The sequence below is a fragment of the Pimephales promelas genome, chromosome 24 (genome assembly GCF_988280905.1).
Source record: "Pimephales promelas chromosome 24, fPimPro1.hap1.1, whole genome shotgun sequence".
Classification (NCBI taxonomy): domain Eukaryota; kingdom Metazoa; phylum Chordata; class Actinopteri; order Cypriniformes; family Leuciscidae; genus Pimephales; species Pimephales promelas.
In genome coordinates this window covers 3,578,613-3,604,001 of record NC_142792.1, presented here as the reverse complement: position 1 = coordinate 3,604,001, position 25,389 = coordinate 3,578,613, and the positions used below count along the sequence as shown (strand labels likewise).

The 25,389-nt window shown below is 38.5% G+C and overlaps 1 protein-coding gene across 3 annotated transcripts in view; it reads left to right on the top strand.

Annotated features, from left to right (window-relative positions):
• Positions 1-25,389, top strand: part of dock4b (dedicator of cytokinesis 4b) — an 84,263-nt gene that overhangs the window by 27,042 nt on the left and 31,832 nt on the right. For all 3 annotated transcript variants that reach the window (XM_039667918.2, XM_039667917.2, XM_039667916.2), the window contains exons 6-25: positions 222-370; positions 485-569; positions 3,531-3,682; positions 7,687-7,768; positions 7,849-7,909; positions 8,001-8,133; positions 9,227-9,315; positions 11,902-12,027; positions 14,539-14,663; positions 14,874-15,036; positions 16,320-16,426; positions 17,430-17,583; positions 18,620-18,717; positions 18,818-18,901; positions 18,987-19,087; positions 20,665-20,746; positions 20,988-21,158; positions 22,791-22,983; positions 23,077-23,204; positions 24,557-24,691. In XM_039667918.2, coding sequence (XP_039523852.2) covers positions 222-370; positions 485-569; positions 3,531-3,682; positions 7,687-7,768; positions 7,849-7,909; positions 8,001-8,133; positions 9,227-9,315; positions 11,902-12,027; positions 14,539-14,663; positions 14,874-15,036; positions 16,320-16,426; positions 17,430-17,583; positions 18,620-18,717; positions 18,818-18,901; positions 18,987-19,087; positions 20,665-20,746; positions 20,988-21,158; positions 22,791-22,983; positions 23,077-23,204; positions 24,557-24,691 — 2,418 coding nt within the window. The remainder of the gene's footprint in view (positions 1-221; positions 371-484; positions 570-3,530; positions 3,683-7,686; positions 7,769-7,848; positions 7,910-8,000; positions 8,134-9,226; positions 9,316-11,901; positions 12,028-14,538; positions 14,664-14,873; positions 15,037-16,319; positions 16,427-17,429; positions 17,584-18,619; positions 18,718-18,817; positions 18,902-18,986; positions 19,088-20,664; positions 20,747-20,987; positions 21,159-22,790; positions 22,984-23,076; positions 23,205-24,556; positions 24,692-25,389) is intronic.

Here is a 25,389-nt window from a genome sequence, read left to right as displayed (position 1 = left end):
GGCAAACACAGCAGTCCGCCCACTGCCACACGCTGCCTACGTGAACTCTGGGTACACAGATGCTGATGGGCGGAATATATTAAATGTGTTTTAGCTGCTGATGTGGGGGAAACTGTATTTGAATTATTTCTACACCATTATATATCAGTGTTACAGCGATATTAAAGCTGCAACTTCAACATTTCAGTGGCTCTTTCCTTTCCTTTTGTTTACGCTAATAGAAAAACGAAGGAGATCTGTTTCATAGACTGTGGCACGTGATGAATGAAATTTTGGACCTCAGGCGGCAGGTTTTGGTGGGTCACCTGACCCACGATCGCATGAGGGATGTCAAACAGCACATCACGGCCCGTCTGGACTGGGGCAATGAGTGAGTACAGCATAAAGCGACTGGTTGAATCTCAACACAACCATCATGAACACGCTCAAGTCATATTTCACACAAATATGAAATAAAAATCATACGGTTTCCGTCCTTTCACAGGCAGCTGGGTTTGGACCTGGTACCCAGGAGAGAGTTCAGCATGGTGGACCCGGATGAAATCAGCGTCACTGAGCTCTATCGACTGGTACGTCTGCTTTGCCGCGTTATCATACGATACGACCACGGTCCTGACTCGAGTGTTTATCGTCTCAGAAAGTTTCCCGATTTAGCCACTTAATCCCGTTCTATTAAACGTAAGAGGCGGGAGATGAAAGCCTCACGCTCTACCATCAGCTCGAGTAACAGGCCCTACGGTGAAAATGACAGTAATTCTGAGACACATTGACAAGATACGCCACAGAAAATTACAGTCGTCATGGATGTGGAAGTCTGGTTGCCAGCTAGAGGGGTTGTTGACAGCGAGGAGTCTCTGCTGTGATATAATTGAGCTTTGCGAAGCACATTGGAGCATTTCTTGGGCTAAATGTGACCTGAAACGTCCCCATACTGTGTAATGTAATGTAATAACCCTCCGCCGCCAGACGGACTCCCATTACCGCACCCTGTCTGTGGATTATGTGGCGGCACACACACTTTTGCCATCAGCTGCGTGTGAGATCAAACACAAGGTGTATGTTTGCAACATGGAAATTGCTGACGACCCAAACATTTTTTTTATTTGAACTAGAGCCAGACCGATATATCGGCAGGCCGATATTATCGGCCGATATTAGGCATTTTCTAAAATATCGGTATCGGCAGTTATAATGGCCGATAAATGAATATTTCAAAAATAAAATAAAAACGGACGAATCACGCTTCGACCATGTCATGAGTGTTGTCAAAAAGTGCAGGTAAAGGGATAAGCAAGCTGACATTGTAATTATAAGGTAGCTTATAACTATAAGGTAATGTAGGGACTAATTATTATTTTATTTATCAGAACTTTAACATATTTTGATAAGTTTCTTTTTAAAATGCATTATCATATTATTTTAGTTAACTCATAAATAACTACAAATAACTAATGTTAGGGAAATCTGTTAATATTTTGTTGTGCCTTTCTGAAATAATAATAATAATAATATCGGCCGATATATCGGATTTTAAAACCAACAAATATTTGTGTCGGTATCGGCCTTCAAAATCCTTTATCGGTCGGGCTCTAATTTGAACACGAATCTCAAAAGTTGTAACAGCTGCTTTGTTAAAAGATCTTTAAGGTTTTATTTCAGGTGTTTATGATGAATGACTATCGAAGCTAAAATGGGTTGAGGGGGGTGAATGAGTTCTTGGCTACGGTTATTGATTTATTTGGGTTATTTTGTGCTATGATGGTCTAGTTTAGCTGTGATTGAATAGCAGGCTCAACAGGATGGCGTTTTGTGTGTGTTTAGACGGAGCTCATTACCTTTGACACATACCCAATGTGCTGTGATAAATAGTGTGAGAGTGAATCAGGTCACCCAGTCTCACCACACACACTTTAATTAGTCCTGAGGATTTAGATATTACCACAAGTGTGTGTGTGTGAAAGAAACTGGGAGATTGGGAGTGGGAGAACTTAGCTAAGAAAAATTAATACACAATAAATTGGACAATCATAGTTGCTTTCACTTTTTAATGCCACAATGCCATTGAGTTTGTCCTTGGTTGATTGTTAATGGTTATTATTACCCCACACACGCTTGATCAGGACACAGGTGGTCTTTGTTTGGAGTTCTTGATGTGAAAGTAAGCGGTTTAAGACGTCCAGAACCTTCTCTAAACGGGAAATAAAGTCTTTATTGAAATCTTTTTAGCCTATTCATTCCCATTAAAAGCTTTGGTTGATGTAATTTCGTGTAAAGGAGAAATTGCTGCTCTCTTTGGTTCTCTTTCTTCATTTATTAAAGTTGGCATGAAAGGGAAGTTGCGACAGTCTTTTCTTCCCTATTGTGATGTATATCCGAGGGGAAATTGCTTCTCGAATTAAAATAAATGTAGGGCTGGACTGGCTTTTGTCCATCGGGAATTGATTGGATGGTTGTGTTTTGCTATTGGTCGACCTCCTGTGACTGACAGGTTGCCCCGCCCTCGCGTCAGTATACATGTCAACAGAGCCGATAAAATCATTTTAATTATAAATCATGTATTATAAAATCTTTTCTTTTTTCTTAAAAAAATCTTTTTTTTTTCAATTTATGGTGACTTAAATGTGCTTAAATGCTTCTGTTTTAAATCACACATCACCTTACAATCAACTGAAACCCAATTTGTGCATGCAATTTAGGTATTTAACATTTTTACACACCATGTATTGGAAAAATACAACTATTTCACGTGTTTGCATCTTGCTAAATACGTTGCCCTTAAAATGCATGATTACTTTTATGTACAAAAACAAAAAAACAAAAAAAAAACATTGCACTTATTTGAGTAAGTACAATGTAACTACATCACCTTAAAATAAAGTAAAATAAATAGTTTTCAACGTGGTGAAGACATTTAATTGTAAATGACTGCTTATTTACTTGAATAATTGCTTTTAAAACTTCCAATGCTAATTAAGTGAATACTTTAGTATACTATACTTAAGTTTTTAAATTAAAGTGTGTTCATTAGTGTCTGTCAATGTCATCCTCATGCACACACACAGCATCACAGAGAGAGCATATGCACTGCCCCGTTGGCCTTTTTATATTTCACATCACACCTGTTCACAGCTCGGTGTCCTCACACAGTGCGGTTCAACGACTGCTCAATCCCAAGTGAGAAGTTTGTTTGTTACACAACAATGGTTTGAATGTGCACTTAAAAGGAGCATGTGTGCAGTGATATTTGTGTGTGTGCGCGCATTTGACATTGCTCTCTGTGGTGTCATTGCAAAGAAAGGAGCATAATAACTGAAGCAAATTAGATTTGGCCGGCTATAAAGGAGCCGTGCTGTGAACATGGAGCTACTGGGATTCAATGGAATATTCAATGCATTTATGCTGGGTATTAAAAAGACACAATGCAAAGTTAGAGCTTGGTGTTTACATGCATTGTGAATGATTTATTTCTCTTGCTCTATTGAAAAATGGTTGCATCACATGTAATAATCTCTATGTGTTGGAATGGATAGATGGAGCATCGGCACCGGAAGAAAGAAACTCCGACTCCTGTCAGCACACATCACATGTTTGTCCATTTGAAGAGTCTGATGAGCTCAAACCTGGGCGAAGAACTGGAGGTCTTCTTCTTTATCTATGATAGTCGAGAGAGCAAACCGCTCAGGTGAGCATCTAACTACTCATTTATACGGTTGTGTGATTTGTCAGCTCATACACTACCATTAAAACATTTGGGGTTTGTAAGATTGTTTTCTAATATGCTGATTTACTACTCAAGAAACATTTCTTTTAATTACGTATTGCTAGCATATGGGGGCATGTAATAAATAAAAAGAAATAGTTAGTTAATACCACTAACAAGGCTCAAAATAGCCCCACACTAACACAGTAACATAATGAGGGTCCATACATGCAAAATGAAGCATTGAGAACGTTGTAAGTGTACAGACCGTTTAATAAGAAGATATTTTATAAAGACAGTCCACTTTGTGTATACATGCGGCGCCATCTTTGAAAAACAGTCTTGACAAGTCAAACCACGAACAACGTGCTAAGTGAGCTGAACTGTATAACGGCGTTCGTGGTTCGACTGGTCGAGACTGTTTTCCACTGTGTTAGTGTGGGGCTATTTTGAGCCTTGTTAGTGGTATTAACTAGCCATTTCTTTTTACTTATTAGATGCCCCCATTACTAGCATATACGCTAAACAGTTTTTAGAGATAAAACTCTTTACATCCGATTATCATGAAAACAAATCTCAGAGAACGGTTGACTAGATACCGATGTTTTATTAGACCAACGGTTAATTTTTCCTTTAATATTTTTCATGGAGACCATGATATTTTTTCTTCAAGATTCTTTGATAAATAGATTTAATAGTTATTTGAAGCAGTTTTTGTAGCATTGTTGTTGTGGAGAAATGTCCTATTTGTGTCCTGAACCAGGATGTGCTCTTCAATCATAGCCTCATTACGCGTGCTTCCTATTGTGTTTGTCCCGGACACTGCCAGACAGATGAAAAACAAATAAACAGTTTTCATCAGGGAAACACACCTGCGGTTGAGGCTGTGAGAGCCTTCAGATGGTGTGTGTGTGTGTGTGTGTGTACTTGTTTATATCATCTAATTGTTAATTACAGTCTCTAACCGTCTCAGCTGCTGCTCTGTGGCGTCTGCTCACATACATTGTCTCCATGTTTGTTTCCCTCTATTCATTGATTAGAGTTTTTCCATATAGTCATGAAGGAGAATATTAATGTGATCCATCAATGATTTCCCTACCTGGTTAGGTGGCTGATTTCCAGTTAATTATTTGTCTTTTTTGGCTTCCATATGGAAGGGTGGCACTCACTTTTTTCAGACTAGCCTGCTTCAAATCTGTGTCCAGCGATCACAGCTCCTGTGGATTTAATTAAACTGCAGTGAATAGGGAATCAATGGGAAGCACGATCCCAATTTGAATATTTGTAATGTAATGTGCTGTTGATGGAGAAAAGACACACTTCTGAGTATGTAATACAACAATATGAATATATTTGGAGATATACCACGTTTTTGCATATATTTTCTTTACATGCGTCTGTAAAGCATCTTGCGTACTTTTTGCTTAATATATTTAACCTAATAGTTAAATTAGGTTTAACCTAATAAAAATAGTTAACCTAACTATTATTAACCTAATAAAAAAACAATTATTTTACATCCTTTGGCATTTTTCCTTAATTAAAATGATCACTGTCAAATGTCAAAAATCACCAACTGTTTAATGTTTTTAATTCTATTTTTGGGGCACTATGATTGTGGATGCATAATCCTTGCAAACTAACTATATGGTTTCATTACTCATGCAAATACAGTATATGCATATTAATAATTATTATCATTTAATTGAAATTATTACAATATTATGCCCGTTTGTATATTTACATGGTCAACGTGGAATTCTTTTCTTTTTATTTCTTTTTCATTTATGAATTTTTCATGCAGCTTAACTTAACGAGCACTGTAACAAAAAGACGAGGTTGCTGTTTGTGTTCAGTTATCTTTAGACAGTTTGCAACGCTGAAACCAAAAGCTTTGTGTGTGTGTGTGTAGCATGTGGGAGAGAAAGAGTCTATCTGTGTTTCTGCCACAGGATGTGTACAAAGTGCTGATTGACAGCCTTCTGGGTAACGGCTCCCCCTTCGTTCCCATGGGAGCGTTTTTGTGGCATGGTTAATTTATCCAGCCAGACATGCAGGGATCGCGTTTCCATCCGTGTCGATTTATCCAGCCGTGTCCGGAGGGAGGCGTGGGGGTCGTATCGGTGTCCCATTTGAACTTGTCGTGTTAAAATCCCTGGCATCAAGGGAGGAAATATCAAATTCTCTGTGATGTGCCAGGCGAGAGTGGAAGTCGCCGCCCGTCCGTGTTTCATTGAAATGCTGGTGTGATGTCTGCAGATAGGAAGATCCCGGTGTCCACAGACGCCTCTTCAGAAAGCGATCGCAGCCCTGCAGCTGTGTGTCAAAGGGCAAAACAGCCTTTGTGCTCCTGCCTCTGGTGATGGGACGCTGGGATCGCAACAGTGCCGAGTTAATTAACATGGTTAAGGGCCGTGTGTGTATGAATGCGTGTGTTTTCTGGAGCGGATTGCATGCGTAAGTTTTGTTCGATGCCAGCTATTGTTCCTGTCGGGATACATTATAGGGCCGCTCGTCTTTTTATCATGAAGCTGTGAAAGTCATGTAACTGGATTATGAGGTCGGTCGGTTACGGACATGTGTCTGTCCCAGTATTGCCTTGTATCGACAGCTGGCAGATTCCCTCATGGTTTACACTACATTTATTTAATTTGCTGGATACATATTCAATTACACAGCAGAACTGGAGTTACTTAAAATAAAGCATATTGATCAAGTTAGGGTTATGGTGTCGTGATCAATATCAATTTCTTTCTTTTTTTTTTTTTTTGTTATTTGTTTTTTAACAAAAAAGTACTGTGACACCATGGTTGAATCAGATGTATATACCATGGTACTGTACATATCCCAAACCCCTGGGGGTTAGCATGGTATGTGTACAGTAAACTTTGTATTACCATTGTTATTATATATATATATATATATATATATATATATATAAAATAAAAATATGTGTGGTGTTTGTCATCCAAAATGTCCATATTATTCTTTCTTCAGTTGAAAAGAAATTAAGGTTTTTGATGAAAACATTCCAGGATTTTTCTCCATATAATGGACTTCAATGGGAACCAAACGGTTCAAGGTCTAAAAGTCAGTTTCAGTGCAGCTTTAAATGACACCAGATGATGAATAAGGGTCTTATCAATCGAAACGATCACTCATTTAAAAAAATAAATAAAAAAGTTTAAATTTTATAAGCACAAATACTCGCCTTGCTCTGTTTGTTGAATGAACAAAATGACTCGAAAAAAGATTTGTTCATTTTGATGAACGAGTTTGAACAGGAGAGTCACGAACGCGCATCACAGAACAGAGCAAGGCGACTATTTGAGCTTATAAAACTTCAACTTTTTTATTTTTTTATTAAATGAGTGATCGTTTCGCTTGATAAGACCCTTATTCATCGTCTGGAATTGTTTAAAGCCCTTTGAACAGTTTGCAGTTTGCACTGAAACTGTCTTTTGGACCTTGAACCATTTGGTTCCCATTGAAGTCCATTATATGGAGAAAATGCTGAAATGTTTTCATCAAAAACCTTAATTTCTTTTGGACATCTTGGATGGCATGGGGGTGAGTAAATTATCAGCAAAAGTGTTTTAAAGTGAACTACTCCTTTAAACATGTTTTGTACCTGTTTTGTTTTATTGCCATTGTATATGCAAAGAACATAGTATTACTATGGTATATACATGGTATTATTATTGTTCATAGTACAATAGTGCATTTTAGTTTTGTCTGGTGTCATTGACATTTCAACATCTGTCATGATGAACCATTATATGTATGATATATGCTTGGTAAATATTTGATTAGGCAAAGTCAATTTGTCTTTTTAAAATTTTTGAATCGGTTCCAAAAATGTTACACAATATATTTTGTCTATACATTTTTTTTTCTTTTAATCCAATTCTTTGTGCTTTTAACCTGCATAATGTACTCAGTGTTTAAACTGAAAGTATTTCTCTCGCTCTCTCTTTGTTTTGCAGTGAAAGGTTCTTTGTTAAACTGAATAAAAATGGTCTTCCCAAGTTTCCCGAGAAGACAGAGAGACAATGCACACTTTTTGTGGTGAGTGTTGAGATTAAATCACTCCCAGACTAATCATGAGGAGTAATCGGTGTTGATTAAATTGTGTTTGTTTTATTCAGGATCTGGGGAGCGGCGACCTGAGAAAAGACGTGTATATTGTTGTACACATCATTAGGATTGGTAAAAGCTAATATTGTCTCCACAGAATAATTACTGATGCCAAAGACCCTGCAGGCACGTGATGAGCGCTGATTGTTTCGTGTGTGTGTAGGGAGGATGGGTGCAGGAGAGAAGAAGAACACATGTAATGTGCAATACAGGCGTCCGTTCGGCTGTGCCGTGGTCAGCATCACTGATCTCCTCACTGCTGACTCCAAAGAAGACCATCTGCTGAAGGTCTATGCGTAAGTGACCCTACACACACACACACAAACACACACCATATAAGTCTGATTTCCTGGATTCAGACCAACTCTTTTCCCTGATTGGTTGGATTGGTTGAGGTTGAGGTTGCCTCGTAACCATAATTTTAATATGCCCTACCAATTAATTTCTACAAAAATGAAAACCCCGTTGTAGTTATAAGGGAATTTTACAATTTTGATGTCCAGGCCTAAAAATAATAGAATAGGATAGCATGAAACACCTAAATAAATGAATAAATAAAGCTGCACATAAATAGCCATGTGCATTGCTGAAGAAGTCAGAATTTTGATGTTTTGAGTAGTTTACTTTAAAAAAAAAAAAAAAAAAAACTTTTGCTGATAATTTGCTCACCCCCATGTCATCCAAGATATCCAGGCGAGCATTTGAGCTTATAAAACTTAAACTTTGTTATTTTTTTTTTAAATGAGCGCTTGATAATACCCTTATTCATCATCTGGTGTCGTTTAAAGCCCTTTGAACAGTTTGAAGTTTGCACTGAAACTGTCTTTTGGACCTTGAACCGTTTGGTTCCCATTGAAGTCCATTATATTTAGAAAAATCCTGGAATGTTTTCATCAAAAACCTTAATTTCTTTTCGACTGAAGAAAGAAAGACATGGACATCTTGGATGACATGGGGGTGAGTAAATTATCAGCACAAGTTTTTTTTTTTTTTAAGAGAACTACTGTTTTGAATTGCATTACATTATATTATATTATAACATGTAATAGGATAACAGAGACCCAATAAGCTGATTTGTCCATTCCCCATTCAAATTTGAGGATATTTTCTGTGTTTTGGGAGAAATTTTGATGCTATAAAGTATAATGATGTTCATCTATAGAATGGGTGCCTGAAATACAAATGCAATAGTGTGGCCTACTTTGCACTGGAGGACAGACACAGACAGATGTGTTTGGCTCTAGATCTTTGATGGTTGACACCCACACATTATCAGCTGGCTCGTGGCCAGTCCTTTGGGCTGTTAATGTGATTGCTGTTCTTTATATCTGTGTGGCTGTGCGATTGAATCCAGTTCGCTGATTGATTGTCCTCTGTTGTTTTTTGCAGTTGCAACACAGAGAGCGATTGGAGTCAAACTCACGACAACATCATTAAAAAAGTCAACTCCAGATACAACCTTTCAGGCTCCAACACAGGTAATGAAGCTGCCACAACCTTGAGATTGAGTCACTTATTGAAAACAATCAGCATAAACGGATCAGAAATCACCATTGTTATGACATCACAACTACAACCACATTAACATAAGAGTGCCCATGATTACATATCAACGCCTAATTTAATGTCCAGCGACTTTGTTGGGGAAAAAAATAGGTTAGCCAATCATAACAGAGGTCATTTACGTAAGAGTCTTAAAGGTACAGTAACAAAATAGCCTTTACGTGTCAGAGAGAGGCTGGAAAATGGTCATGAAAACCCCAATGAAGACGCATGAAAACTTTGATAAACATTATAAATGGAAAGTAAAACCTTCAAAAGTATATTTTCCATTCAATGAAATAACCCCATTTTCAGCATAATTCTTGTGTACGGGTTTGCCAGCATATCTGGCGGTGGTTTGAAGATGCTTGGCTCTCCCAGAAACCTAATTTGCATGATGACTTCGAAGTTAATAATTTTAGATCTAAAGACGCATGAAAAGCCCCTCAGGGTGGCTTATCCAAAAAATGGTAATACATTTCATTTCGGCATGGAAAAAATGATTTGCACATAAAGAAGCACAAGTATCCAGATGGTTGATTTACAGGTTTTTTTTTTGCGATTTCTGCATTTTCTGTGAAGAGCTCGTAATTGCACGCTGCACCTCCACATCCGTTAGATGTTGAATAATCACACTGCAAAGCCAGGGAATACATGCGTTCTTCAGCACACCAGACAATGAACAATAATGCTCACAAAAGTACTATCTTGCTAAATTTGATCTGAATCAATGAAGATATGATTTCTTCTAATATATGAAATTATTCAATGAAGGTTTGTTAAATGGGAGACAAGATCACATCCTTACGATGACACACACTCATCAGCCATGCTGTGTTTTTACTATATATTTTATTAATCTCTACCACATCAGTAATGCTGAACAGGACAAAGAAACGGCTTTATCAGGGCCCTTTTAAACAGAGTGATTATGATAATGGGATAAAACTATAATTAAGGAGATCAGTAAATATATAATGTCTAGTGCTTTTCAAACTCCTGTTATTATTTTATTTAAAAATGTGCATTTGTTTTATGTTTAACCTAGCGAGTATGCATTCAGATGTAGATCATTTGCATGGAAACTTTTATTAATCATAGTCTTCTAACCGTGACGTAACATTTCTATTTGGGTAGGTTTAGTTTGGCTCAATTCCCATGTTCGCGATCTGAATATGTCTGTGTGATTAATGGAGACTTTGTGCGAGCTCACTAATTGAATAATTCTCCAACAGCACTTCTCTGACCCTGCGCCATCAAACAGCGATTATACAGCATAAAGCCATTGCCATTGAATATGTGCCAGACAGTTCATGATCAACCACATCATTAAGAGCTGCAATAATAGCACAGAGCCTGATACGCGTTACTGTCATGTACCGACGGCTATTAGATTGTTTGTCATCCCAAGCCGTTTGGTTCTCCAAAGCTCAGCAAAATGCTAAACTGGGCAGGGTAATCTTTTGGAAAATTAGGAAAATAGATTGAAGGTGGTTGTAAATGACGATTGCGATATGTATCGATTTCTGTTTCATGTGGTTAGAAGTGTGACCAAAAGCAGATTCTGGACCGATAGTGTGTTTTTACAGTACATCACATAACTTTCACAATGGAATCGTCACAAAATCAGAACTTCTGCTTATCGAAATGTAAACCTCTTAAATGTGAACTCAAAACACAAAATTGACATTTACCATCACATCCTGTCAAACTGAGAGAGCAGAATGTGGGAGGATTATTATATCCTGAGCTTTCTAATGAATATTCATCATGTCCTCTTCAGTGAATACCTGTGAATATTCATTACGTGCAGGAGTGAAGTTTCTCAGTCTGGGTGAAGATCCATTCATTAAAGGAGTAGTTCACTTTTAAAAAAAACACTTTTGCTGATAATTTACTCACCCCCATGTCATCCAAGATGTCCACGTCATTCTTTCTTCAGTTGAAAAGAAATTAAGGTTTTTGATAAGCATTCCAGGATTTTTCTCCATATAATGGACTTCAATGGGAACCAAACGGTTCAAGGTCCAAATGAGAGTTTCAGTGCAAGTTGCAAACTGTTCAAAGGGCTTTAAACGATTCCAGACGATGAAGGGTCTTATCAAGCGAAACGATCGCTCATTTAATAAATAAATAACAAAGTTTAAGTTTTATAAGCTCAAATGCTCGCCTTGCTCTGTTCTGTGATGCGTGTTTGTGACTCTCCTGTTCGAACACGTTCATCAAAATGAACAAAAAGCCCTTTGAAGCTGCACTGAAACTTGAATTGTTTGGTTCCCACTGAAGTGCATTATATGGAGAAAATCTTGAAATGTTTTCATCAAAAACCTTAATTTCTTTTTCGACTGAAGAAATAAAGACGTGGACAACTTGGATCACATGGGGGTGAGTAAATTATCAGCAAAAGTTTTTTTTTTTAAAAAAAGTGAGAAAAGCTGTGAATTATCATCTGTAATTATCTGATTCTATGCTCTCTTTGTTTAAGAATAAATATGAATATTTGATGTGTGTGTTCAATCCAGGTCTGGCGGTGGCGCTCCAGTTGCTGCACGGCGACATTGAACAGCTGCGGAGAGAATATATGGTCCTTTTCACCAGAGGAGTGTCCATAACCAAAAAACTGGGCTTCTCTGATGTCATCATGCCAGGTGAAAATAAAACAATAACTCATTTACTTAGTCATTGTATTCTAGTAAGGCTGTGTTGCGCCTGCATGCTGATTTGCTCTTCTTGGCATGCGTAGTGACCTTTCGTGTCTGACTGATAAAATCTAACACACCTTGACTCTCAGAAATTGCACAAAGCCAGCCAATCAGATTATAGCTTGCAGGTTTGAGAAGCTGTGTTTTGTGCAGCATGCATCAGGCAGTCTGCATGTGTCTGAGACTATTTTCACTCTCAGGCTTTCCACAACTGACCCAGATGTTTTGGTTGTACAAGCAGCCCGTCTCCTGGATGAATGTGCCATCACTGGCAGTATCTGTGCCTTATGGTTGCCGGATTTATTATTAGTCCTTTGCTGTAGGCTGATCTTCCCTCTTTTTTCAGCGTGCGTGCATGCGTGTGTTTGTGTGGTTATGCATGTTCCAGGTCATTTTCATTCACCAGTTTTGTTTCTGATCTTCCAGGAAACTCACTGTGATTATATATATATATATATATATATACAGTATATGAAGAGTTATGAAGAAGTGCCATTTGAAATTTTCTTCTAAAATTATCATTTTTATCAAGCCTGTATTTAAGTTCAGTAATTTCACTTAAATGGCAATGAAGATTACCTATTAATTGTTATTTAAGTGAAATTACTGAACTTAAATACACAAGCTTGATAAAAATGGTCATTCTAGAACAAAATTTCAAATGGCACTTAGAGGCTTTTGCATCTGAACTCTTCATATATATATATATATATATATATATATATATATATATATACTGTGATATATATATATATATATATATATATATATAAAGACTTTCCTGGAAGATCAGAAACATTATATATATATATATATATATGATTGTTGCCACAGCAACTGTCATATGGACATTAGTTGGCATGGCTACTGGATTGAAGTTGTGTCTTGAAATAGGACTGCACATACTTAATTGCATTGCACGCACACGCACACACACAGGAACCCAGACTTCCTTCGCTTGGTGGTTTAGGTGGCGGAAGCTCTTTGTCCCCTTCATTTGCAAAAGCTGCAATGCTTTAAATTGTGTCCCACAGTTCACAGGGCATCAAAGGTCCACCAAATAATCCAACAGAGTCTCAGGAAATGTACTTGTTCTAGTTTCCTCTGCACGGGCGAATAAGAATAAGAACTGGTACATCATGAAATGTGGTTGTGACCTACTGTTGGCCGTAACATTGGCATTTCTACAAATGTGAAAATGTGCATGCACATGTGGTCGATGAAAAAATGACAAGGTGCAAATATGCAGTTGCATTTCCTGTGTGAAAGAGAATGTGTTTTTGGTATCATTAGCAGTGTTATCCATGAGTCGCAGGATGCACCTGCTGAGGACGTTTGGGAGGGATGAACTTCATATGAGTGTTTTTTCACGCTTTTCCACAAACACCCAGGCCTAGTTTCACAGTCAGGGCTTAGATTAAGCCAGGATTAGGCCATTTCAGTAGCTTTTATAAATGTGTCTTAGGCAAAAAGAAACATTACTGGTGTGCGTCAGATAAAACCAAGCACTGATATATTTTAAGATGGGTATGTCAGTGCAAGTTGCTTTCAGTTAAAACTTCTCAAGCATTCATTTTAGTCTTGGACTATCTTAAGCCTTGTGTGTGAAACCGGGGGGAAAGGTGTTATACTAAACCTGCACTAATTGTGCTGCGACACGAATGATACCTCAAATCATGTTGCTTGTTGAGGAGAGAAGTGCTTTTACATTTCTATTCAATTGATGTCAAAGAGCATTTTCATTCCAGTTCCAGAAACATGAGAAAAAGCTTTTTGGTCTGTGGGTTTTTTTCTGCTGAGTAAAATCAATGTACATGGTAAAAAGTCATTCAATCTGTGTGAAGGCATCCATTGGGACACAATGTTTCATTGAAAATCCATGCTGAAAATGCACTCTTGGCGCAAATCTTAATGTGGGATCTAGAAACAGTTGCAGGTTTGAACCCAGTTAAAGTGAAACTGAGAGTCACTGATCGAAGCCTTTAACCCAAAGTTTAATGTCCAAAACTGCAACTTTTTTCCAAAATTAAGCTCAAGTTACAAATTCGAAATTCGAACGTACATGTTTTGTACATCATTAGATATTTCTTGAGTAAAGAAAATGCTGAACCAATTCTTTATTAACCCTTGCATTGCAAACAAGCAGAGTTCACAATAGAGGCGGGTGGAGTTTAACTGACAGTTTGAGGATCCAATGGAGATACGAGGTTTAGCCACATGTTTTTTGTAAAACTTTTCATTGGTTAATAATTTGTATATCCCAGTACAGATGTAAAGACTGAGCAATAGTAAGGATTTACGGGGGGAAAAAGGCTAAAATATGGCGACACAAGGTTTCTGTAGATTACTGAGAATCGTCTTAAATTTTTTTAGATGGATTTCTCGTGTCCCAGTTTTTGGGGGATTTTTTTGTGTGCATGGCAACATAAAACTGTTCTTTCTTTTCTTTTCCTAAAGGTGATATGCGAAATGATCTATACATCACACTGGAGAAGGGCGAGTTTGAGAAGGGAGGGAAGAGCGTGGCGAGAAACGTGGAAGTCACCGCCTACGCGCTGGACGTCGATGGACAGATTCTCAAGGTTTTTAGACTCATAAATGTTTTTTGTTCTACTTGATTACATATAAATAGACATGATCTTGGATACCAGATAACATAAAGTAAAAAGCTGATCAAATTCTGGCGTAGACTGTTTTCACACAAACAGCCATCGAGGTGGAGAGGTGAGAGGTCTGTGGTTTGTGACTCTCTCTCTCTCTCTCTCTCTCTCTCTCTCTCTCTCTCTCTGCAGGGGTTTGTGGCCGCGGGTTCGGGTGAGCCAGGAGGAGACGAATATCACACTTTCGTGCTTTACCACAACAACAGCCCGCGATGGGCAGAGCTAATCAAGCTTCCCATCCCTGTCGACATGTTCCGCGGCTCTCACGTCCGCTTCGAGTTCCGCCACTGTTCCAGTAAGTCTGACACTGCTGAAAAAACACATTGTTCTTTTTGTTCCTCAGTTTATGATGCTTTAATATTCACATAATATTCACAAGATGGTATTTCCCACACTTAGTAGATGCAGAGCTTGAGGGAGGAAGTTAAATTAGCTGAATTTCAAATGAATAATGGAAGTGCAGGAGAATAACACTGAACTGTGTGAGTCAGATCACTAATGGGCCTTTAAAATGGCCAAGTAAAATCACCAAGGGGTATTTTTGATAAATATGGGACATTTTTGATGCAAATATATCCATGTTAAGAATAGAGATGTGTGAGTGAGTGTGAGAGAGAGTGTGATTGTGAGTGTGACTGAGAGTGAAAGTGTGAGAGAGAGTGTGAGTGTGAGAGAGAGTGAGAGTGTGTGAGTTTGAGTGTTTGAATGAGAGTGAGAATGAGAGTGAGTGTGAGAGAGAGTGTGAGAGTGCGAGTGTATGAGTGTATAAGTGTGAGAGAGAGTGTGAGTGTGAGAGAGAGTGAGTGAGTGTGAGTGAGAGTGTGAGAGAGTGTGCGAGTGAGAGAGTGTGAGAGTTTGAGTGTTTGAATGAGAGTGAGAGTGTGTGAGTGTGAGTGTATGAGTGTATAAGTGTGAGAGAGAGTGTGAGAGAGAGTGAGTGAGTGCGAGTGAGAGAGTGTGAGAGTTTGAGTGTTTAAATGAGAGTGTGAGTGTGAGAGAGAGTGTGAGTGTATGAGTGTATAAGTGTGAGAGAGAGTGTGAGTGAGAGTGTGAGAGAGTGTGAGTGTATGAGTGTATAAGTGTGAGAGAGAGTGTGAGTGAGAGTGTGAGAGAGTGTGTGAGTGAGAGAGTGTGTGAGTTTGAGTGTTTGAATGAGAGTGAGAATGAGTGTGAGTGAGTGTGAGAGAGAGTGAGTGAGTGTGAGTGAGAGAGTGAGAGAGTGAGAGTGTGTGAGTGTTTAAATGAGAGTGAGAGAGTGTGAGAGTAAAAGTGTATGAGTGTATAAGTGTGAGAGAGTGAGAGTGTATGAGTGTATAAGTGTGAGAGAGAGTGAGAGTGTGTGTGAGAGTGAGTATGAGTGTGTGTGAGAGAATATGAGTGTGAGAGAATGTGAGTGTGAGTATGAGTGTGTGTGAGCGTGAGAGTGAGAGTGAGTACGTATGCTCACAGGCTCGTCACTTTCCAGTGTCAATTGCGCTTGTTCCTATTACCTGTCCTCCATTTGGAAACCCGAGTGAGCATCAAGTGTGTTTTCAAAGAATAGGTTGACCTGTAATGTTCAGTGTTTGTGTTCTCCAGCGAAAGACAAGGGGGAGAAGAAGCTCTTCGGATTCTCATTCATTCCTCTAATGCAGGAAGACGGGCTGACTCTGCCCGACGGCACCCACGAGCTCATCGTCCATAAGGTACAGTTGTCGAAATCTCTCGTTGACTTTAATGCAACAAATGCAATTTCAAGTGCATGTCAAATGACAAATTGTCCTGTTCATTCTGCATGTTCCTTTGAGCCTAATAAAGCCTTGAATTTAAAACGCGCTTCCTTATGAAAAAGTGTAAGAGTTAAATAACAGTGTCGGAGAACACATCCCTGAGGCACACCCAATTTAAGAGCATGCTTCGGGCACACTCTGGTAATTGCAGACTGTTGAAGTGTTTCTGCATTTAACAGGCTTAAAAGAGGTCACAAACACACATTCACACGCAAAGTGCAGCTGTGTCATGTTGTATTAACCACTCCATTAGTGGTTGTTATAAACGTTAATTCAGTCAAGAAGCCTCTGAATGAATAAAACACATGTATTATAACGATAATACAGTAATGATAATTCTGAAAAGCTAATTTTTGCAGCCTATTTTGTCTTAATATCAATTAAAGTCCCATTTTCTATATGCCCTATTATATAGAACACATGCAATAACTTTTATTAGTATATATGAAATAATATTTGAGAGGCTTAGTCCATATACAGTATATGGCCCCAGGCACTAAGAGCTACTCGTGGCCTATTTACACATGCTAAAATAGGGCGGTTTGTTTCAGTGTTTACACACGAGTCTCATTGCAGCACACTAGAGATCACTGCTGTGCAGTTTCGCTGGTCATGTACGGCATACAGTCTTTGTGCATTTGCTCACTGTTCTGCTGACCACTTGCGTGTAGCACTTTGACTAAGATAAATGATAAAAAAAGAAATAAGTCAGCTGTTTGCATTTCCGCCGGAGGCAAAAGAAGTGCTGACTGAATGTGGAGCGATTGCATGAGGCTAATTAAAGAAATGGTTCACCCAAAAATAAAAATGTCGTCATTAAAAAAAAAAAAAAAAAAAATCCTGTATGACTATTTTTTTTCTGTGGAACTCAAAAGAAGATTTGTGCTTTGCTAAATGTGTGTTCATGCGTGTTTTACAGTGTGAGGAGAACGCTAACCTGCAAGACTGTGCTCGCTACCTCAAACTGCCCTTCTCCAAATCAAATCTGCCTGGCAACAACCAAACTGTGAAAGGCACTAAGGAATCCCTGTGGATCACTTCATTCCTTTGTTCCACCAAACTCACTCAGAATGGTAATGTGTGTGTGTGTGTGTGTGTGTGTGTTGCCATACGGGATACTTTATTATTCCCCATTTGGAAGTTTTCTTACAGCTGATGTGTAGCAAAGACCAAATCTGATGCATTGCCGAACATAGGAATAGAGGAATGCATTGACGTCAATTTCCCCACCGGAACAACCCCCCCCCCCCCCCCCCCCCCTCAGCCTGACTGAGTGGCAAAAGATCTGCTGTGTGACTGGATTTATTAGGGGGAAATGCGACTAAAACGCACAATATTATCAATTTAAACTAAATGTTGGGACTCAATATAGTGTTCCTTACAACTTACCAAAGATCCAGTGATCCATGGAAATTGACATGCAGCCAGGAATCGAGTTGCCTGACATTTATGTTTGCCTGATTTTGACACCGGGGAAATAAAAGCAATATAGACCTAAACATAAAGCAAATTTGCCTGTGAACGCTTTATATAAATATAATATAGGTAGGTCACTTATATATAGCCTGATCATCATATCATCCAGCCCTAAAACTTTATAGATTTTTTTTTTTTTTGGTCAGTGTTTATTAAAAAAAATAACACATCCAATAATGCAGAATATGCAATGATACATATTTAATTTATTAGTTGTTAATATATATAGCAATAGAAAGTATATGGGTATGGTTTTACAGCTAAATTCAGACACAAAATGATAACCGCAAATCCACCTTTCGTTGTTTGTGTGAATTGCAGCGATCCATTTGCTCCTCTTTCTATAGCAGTCTGTAAAAATATACCTCCGATTTTTTTTGTCAAATCTAGTTGTACAGTCAATCGCAAAGCTCTTTCCCACTTTATATGTGTTGTGTTTGTTTTTCGCAGCATTCACGCTGAAAACAAATACAGTTTTTTTGCCACTCACTGTGAGTAACTGCAGGGTCTTCGGCCGACGGCGACGTCACACGCATACTCTCTATATGTGGCTGGTTGCAAGCAGGATTTGGCAAAGTCTGTTTCCTGAGTAAATGAAAAAGCATGTCATAACAGTAATAATTTTTCCTGCAGGTGACATGCTGGACTTACTGAAGTGGAGAGCCCATCCGGAGAGAATCAGTGACAGCCTTTCTAAACTCAAAGAGATCGATGGCTCAGAAATAGTTAAGGTCAGCTGCACTTTAGAGCCATGTTGTTGGTTAATGAACATGTCAATCATTGTAACCTTTGCCCTGCACTTTACTAATACAGTCAACTATCTTTTATCAGTTTTTACAGGATACACTGGACACGCTTTTCGGCATTTTGGACGAGAGCTCACAGAAATATGCACTTAAGGTGTTTGATTCTCTGGTAGGTAAAGACCCTCATTTCTGGCACAATACAGGGTAATGCAATTACATGTAGCTTATTGTCCATATGCATTTTTGTATTTTAGGTGCACATTATAAACTTGCTCCAGGATAGCAAGTTCCAGCATTTTAAACCAGTCATGGACACCTACATTGAAGGCCACTTTGCAGGAGCCCTGTCATACAGGTACATTAAACACTCACTTACAGTTACTTTTAACGTAATGTGTTACGGTATTGTGTAACTCCCTAGAAAAAGTCTATATAACATACATCTTCATTTTTTTTTTAGAATATTATTACATTCTGTCTACTTAGACTATTTCCTGATCTCCTAAAGCTGTTTATGCCATACAAAAGATCTCTTAACATTTATGGGTTATATTACTGTACAACTCTTTTATTGAATGTAATGTGTTCATTTATTTTAAACTTTTTATGGAGAAGAGAGATCATTTTAATACAATAGTTAAAAGTTTAATAAAGCACATTAACCATTTCCCTGCCACTGTTTTTTTTTTTTTTTTTTAAGTGTCCAGCCACTGCCAGCATTTTTGATAATTTTCACAAACATTTCATGGCCCCCAGAATATTTTGTTGTATGAATATCTGAACATTCAATATACTGCATCAAAAGAAAGATAAAAGTGTTTTATTCTAGCTTCATTCATGCTTTTTTTATCAACAATTGAATGTGCGTAAGTTAAAAAAAAAACAATTAAACAAAAAGCTTAGAAAATATATATATTTTTGATTATATATATATTATATATAATGGAAAGCCGTGAAAAATTCCATCAATGGTGGTGAAAGAGTTTATATATGTGATATACATCTATATATATTTAAATAATCTGATTACTCAATGCACACTGGTCAGAATGGTCGAATAAGAGCCATTGATGTGAAATTGAAACATAGATTTAGGTAAATACACTTAAAATGTGAAAATGTTTTTGTGAAGTGTGCTTCTGCTGTTTTTCATTTAAACAATGCCACTTGGTTTGATATTTTATGTTATGCAAGATATTATGTGGCTGAAGTGCCCAAATACTTTTTTAGGGTCATTGTATAGTGTGTTTTTGTCCACACACAGAAAACAGGACTTTTGTTGACAGCTCTCTTGAATCCTCAACCTCAACCAGTACAGCGCTGGTTCTTCACTCGATAAACACTCAATTTTACTGCATGTGTTCATTCATCTGGGTTAGGGATCAGCCAACATTACAGCCTACGCAGTTGTCCAATATGCATGTTACGCAACCAATGAACTTGAATAAAACAGCTATATGATCACAAAAAAGTTTATGTGCGAAAAGTTCATTTTGTTGCATCTCTTTATTTCTAGTTTCCTGCTCACTGGAGCAAATGTGTTGCATCACGCTCTTTCGGTTAAATTTTCTTCCGTTCTGATTTTCAGTTCTCCTTTTGTTGTGATTTTTAGTGTCTGAAAAGCATGTAACCGCATGTTTGCAGAACAATAGAAGATCAGCACAGGATCTTTCTTCTCGTACTTAATTTGCTCCACTGCATTGGACGTCACTTTCTTTGTACTTCTCACAGCAATGCTAGGAAATCGCAATGGAAATTACCAGGGATCCCGCTCTATGACTTAAAATAGCATTTTATGTGTTCCTATACGTACTATTACTTATTTGAAATCCCAAATTAAGCCAAGTGCTTGTCTAGAATTTATATTATATCAAACAAACAGATTTATGTACTGTAGATGATAAGTTTTACACAATTTTGTGTTTCTGCCAGGGATCTGATCAAGGTGTTGAAGTGGTACGTGGACCGCATTATTGAAGCGGACCGTCAGGAACACATCCAACAGGTGCTAAAGGTGAGAGCCCTTGCAAAACCCCTCTCGCTCTCTGCTTTTCATAATGATATTTAGAGTCTGTCATTACTGTCCTCCATCTCCACAAATACAATTTATATTCATAATGTACTGAATATTTAATTTCTCATGAATGGTTAGCTCTGGGTCACATCACATTAGTTCATACAGCCCATGCAGTCTTAAATACACTGCTTTTATGTTGCGTTCTGTGCTCAGATGTGCTGTTCTCTTGGTTTCCTAGGCGACGGAGTATATTTTTAAGTATATTATCCAGTCGCGCCGGCTGTTTGCCCTCGCCACAGGCGGACAGAGCGAGGAGGAGTTCCGCTGCTGTATGCATGAGCTTTTCATGTCCATCCGCTTCTTCCTCTCGCAGGAGAACAAGGGCTCGCGGCCCATCACACAGACTCAGGTGAGAGAGAATGCGATCTGTTTATATTGAAAAACTATTTCAATTGTATAGTTGAGCCATGGTTCGTAATATGCTGTGGCGCTCATGTGGGTGACACAGGTTTGAGTTCAGCACGCAACATTCCTCATTCTTCTCTTCCAACGATAACATAATTATAATGAAATAAAATAATTTTATAATTTTATAAAAAATAAAATATTTACTATTTAAAAAAAAAAATATATATATATATACAGTATATATATGTGTGTGTTCCTAATAATCCTTTAGGTGAATGTGTTTTTTTTTTTTCAATTTTTTCAAATAAAAATCCGTAAGTCACTATGCAGACTGCACACAGATATGAAGTGGTTAGAAATGAACACATTTTCAATGCAGAGCAAAAAAATTGCATTTAAAAATAGAAAAAAATATGAAAATGAAATGAGATAAGCTTTCTGAAGAAAAAAATAAACATATAATTTCAGGGCGTCTTTTTGACCTAGGAGGGAAATATTTTCCCAAAATATGTCGTATGAAATATGTCCCAAATACGTAGCGCTGATAGAACCTTTTAAGGTACTATATAGAACCTGTTCTTCTAAGAGTGTACTTTAAAATGTTTTTCTCTTTGAGAAAAGAGGTGAGTTTTCAGTGTGTGTATATGTTTTTGACCTTGGATGCTTGTAAACCTATTGAAGGAGACCTTCAACACAAAATTAGAAACCTTTAAAATAGCAAAATTGGAGCACTTTAACTAGTTGTAGCCATCAGTGTGCAGTATGAATTAGGTGGTCAGTGGAGAGATGGTGGCTAAATCTAAGAGTAGTATCATTTAACACTCTGGATCATCTCTAAATGAATAGTTAATACAGCTCAACGGGCTATTATACTACAGAATATGTGTATAGATATTTAATTCACCTCACACGATTCCTTACCCTGTGTTGGACTGACTACCGTTTGGAGGTTTGAATCTTCATGGAGTGCAGAACAAAGGCAGTGCTGGAATGCAGGCCAGAGCTGTTCTAATCCCCCATAATCCCCCCAGTCCCTCTATGAATCTCCACACTGAAACTCACAGCAGGATTATGTGTTGAGGGTTGGCCCTGTTCTCTCTTCAATCTTCAGGCCATGTTCTTCTTGTTTTTGAGATTCCTTCATAGGCCGTGGGTTAGTGGTAAAAACGTTTACTGGCTGAGAAGTTAGACGTGTCACAGTCAGTATATGCAAGGCGGCTAAAACGGCCGATTACAGTTTTAGTCGACATTTTTCGACTCAAAATTATGTTTTGTATTTTATTTAAATATGTTTTTCATTGGTCTTCGTCATTGTATTGGGCATTATATTTGCATGTAGGTTTTTAGTACATTTTTACTGGTAGCTTTAGTCGTGGCTTGTAGTTTGTAATATAGTTGCAGTTTAGTTGTTCATTTGCGATTTTTATTTTTGATATTAGCAACTTTTGATTTTGTTACTCTTGCTGTTAGTTTTTATTTATTCACAAACTTTTATTTTTCTTGTAGTCTAACACTGGTAGTTTTCATGGTTTTCATGTAGTATGTGCATTTAAAGTTACAGTTTTGTTTTCCCATATTCCGTTTATTTCTCCATGTGATCAATTGGTGATTGTTTGTGCACTTGAATTCACAGGCGGTGTTTCTGCAGCAATTCCCGGCGGTGTACGGGGAATTGTTGAAGCTCTTTACGGTCAGGGAAGTGGCTGCGTTTGTACGGGAGACATTGGGCAGCCTCCCCACCGCCTCTCAGGCAGACTGTCCCCTAGAGGCCGTCAAGCTGCACTGCATCACGAAAACCGTAGAGAGCCAAATCTACATCAATCCTGGTAAACACGCTCACTTGAGGATGATGATGATGATGAGGATAGATGTAGCTAATTTACGAGGCTGTTTGCTCAATGTTTGTGTGTTTGTATCAGAGTCTAGATGTATTCTGCTCCCAGTGGTATTGCGTTTGCTCCAGGCTCACCTGCAGGAGCAGCGGGATCTCGTCATGTGTGCTCACATACTCACCTGCATGCTGTCTCTTCTCAAGAAGGACGACGCGGTAAGATAACACTCGCACAACAGTGCTCTGAAAATGTGCCACTAACTGTGTGGATGTGAAACTGAGAATTGGACCCTATCCACAAGTTTCCTACGCCCCATGAGGCCTTGCGTTAACAAGTGGGCGCGTCTTCCGGTTGGAAGTAAACAAAGCGCGACTTGACATGCTTGACACTCGTTCATTCAACAGTTGACAGTCATTCAAGTTATAGCGATCCAAACTAGCTAACGATGTGGGAACACAACCTCAACGAAATTCAAAAGGGTGAAATAACAGTACCTTTACCCTCCGCAGTAGTTGATTGGGAGTATTATAATAACATTATTAATAATCAATCCTCATCAAGGCATGGTGACAGACAGATGTGCGAGCTGACAAACAATTAAAATAAAAAATACACACTTAGTCATTGTGCTTTGGAGTTTATTCAAAATTATAAATGAATGTGCTACTTGAATACATTAACTGGCACATTTGGTATTCTGTCAACACAGGCTTTGATCCTGAGTTTAGGTGTGACATCAGTAGCGAACAGCCAATCACATGCTGAGAGAGATTATAGAATATTAAGAGTCTAAACTAATGTACACAGGAAGATTCGTCGTCTTTTGGGAGGTGATGGAAACTAACGTTACAGTCGTTGGCAGGATCACTCTGATTTCGTTTTCGGCTTATGTTCAAAACAATCACGTTTAAGCCACTGAATTAGTTTAGTCCGGTTATACATACAACCGCGAACAGCACATGTTGTCCCTGAGCTCCGTAACGACATCTCTCATAAAGATTTGCGTCTTTAAATAGTAAAATAGTTCTCCGAAAAACAGCTAGCCTCTTCGCTAACTAACACACATAATCCCATTGGAATGCTACATCCGCCGCCTCACCGGAAGTTTCACCCACTTTATTTTTTACAGGAGCGCCCCTCGGAAACTTGTGGATAATAGTGTTGAATATCTCACCATTCCTCAGAACATGAACCTAAATGGCCTAATTATGCAAGGATTCCTGAAGATCGACTTGTTATAGAAGGTTTACACATCCCTAATTTGTGTTGACTTCTGCTTTGAAGTAGACCACGGGAAACTTGTCTTGTGAAAATGCTGATGCTGGTCTAAATGTAGACATCCTGTCTGACCTTAAAGAAGTCAAATGGCGGTTCTCACATGCAGAAAAAGACCAATGTGCATCAGCCACACTGGTTTCCTACTGCACATGCATAAACTGAAATGACAGCTGAACCTTTCATGACTGCTTCACCCTTTCTGCCATCAGCACCCTGTCAGAAAGCATGCATAAAATCACTGTTGACCTCTTGCAAGGGCGTACCCTTACAGATGTGCCTGTGTATGCAGGAGCCGAGCGCATCCGAAGAGGTCGATCTGATCGTGGAGAGTGTTTTGGCTGTGTTACTGCGGACCATACTTGAAGTCGCTAACCGGCCCCAGCCGGCAGGACCTACACTACGGCCTCAAGTTCAAGACGTTACGGTAAGAAGCAAAGAAAAAGAAGGCTTTCCAAAGAATAGAAGCTAAAGTGAATTTTAAATGCCAAAAAAAAAAAATCGTCAGAAACAGGCCCCGAGGGCGAGGTAATTACAGCCCAGCAGTCACAGCGTTTTACACATCAAAGTCTCTACGCACAAGCTGCATGTGAATCCTGGCAGCATTCCTGCAAGATGTGACGTATTCCCCAGCGCCCCAATGCTTTTGTGGATGCAAACCTTGCCGTACCTCATGTCAACTCTGCTTTATTCACATGTTATCTCACCTACTCAGATTTATTACAAGGTTAGTTCACCCAAAAATGAAAATGATGTCATTGATGACTCACCCTCATGTCGTCCCGAGCCCGGAAGACCTCCGTTGTAGATTTAGTCCGAGAGTTTTCTGTCCCTCCACTTAAAATGTGTACGGTAACTTATACTGTCCTTGTCCAGAAAGGAAATAAAGACATCATCAAAGTAGTCCATGTGACATCAGTGGGTTAGTTACAATCTTTTGAAGCATCGAAAATACATTTTGGTCCAAAAATAACAAAAACTACGACTTTATTCGACATTGTATTGTCTTCCGGTTCTGTTGTGTTGATCAAGGATTCAGACTCTCTAAACCAGTGGTCCTCAAACTTTTATTTAGACAATATTTGAATGGCCTCCAGTGCAAGAAGACTATGGTGAATGTGTCTT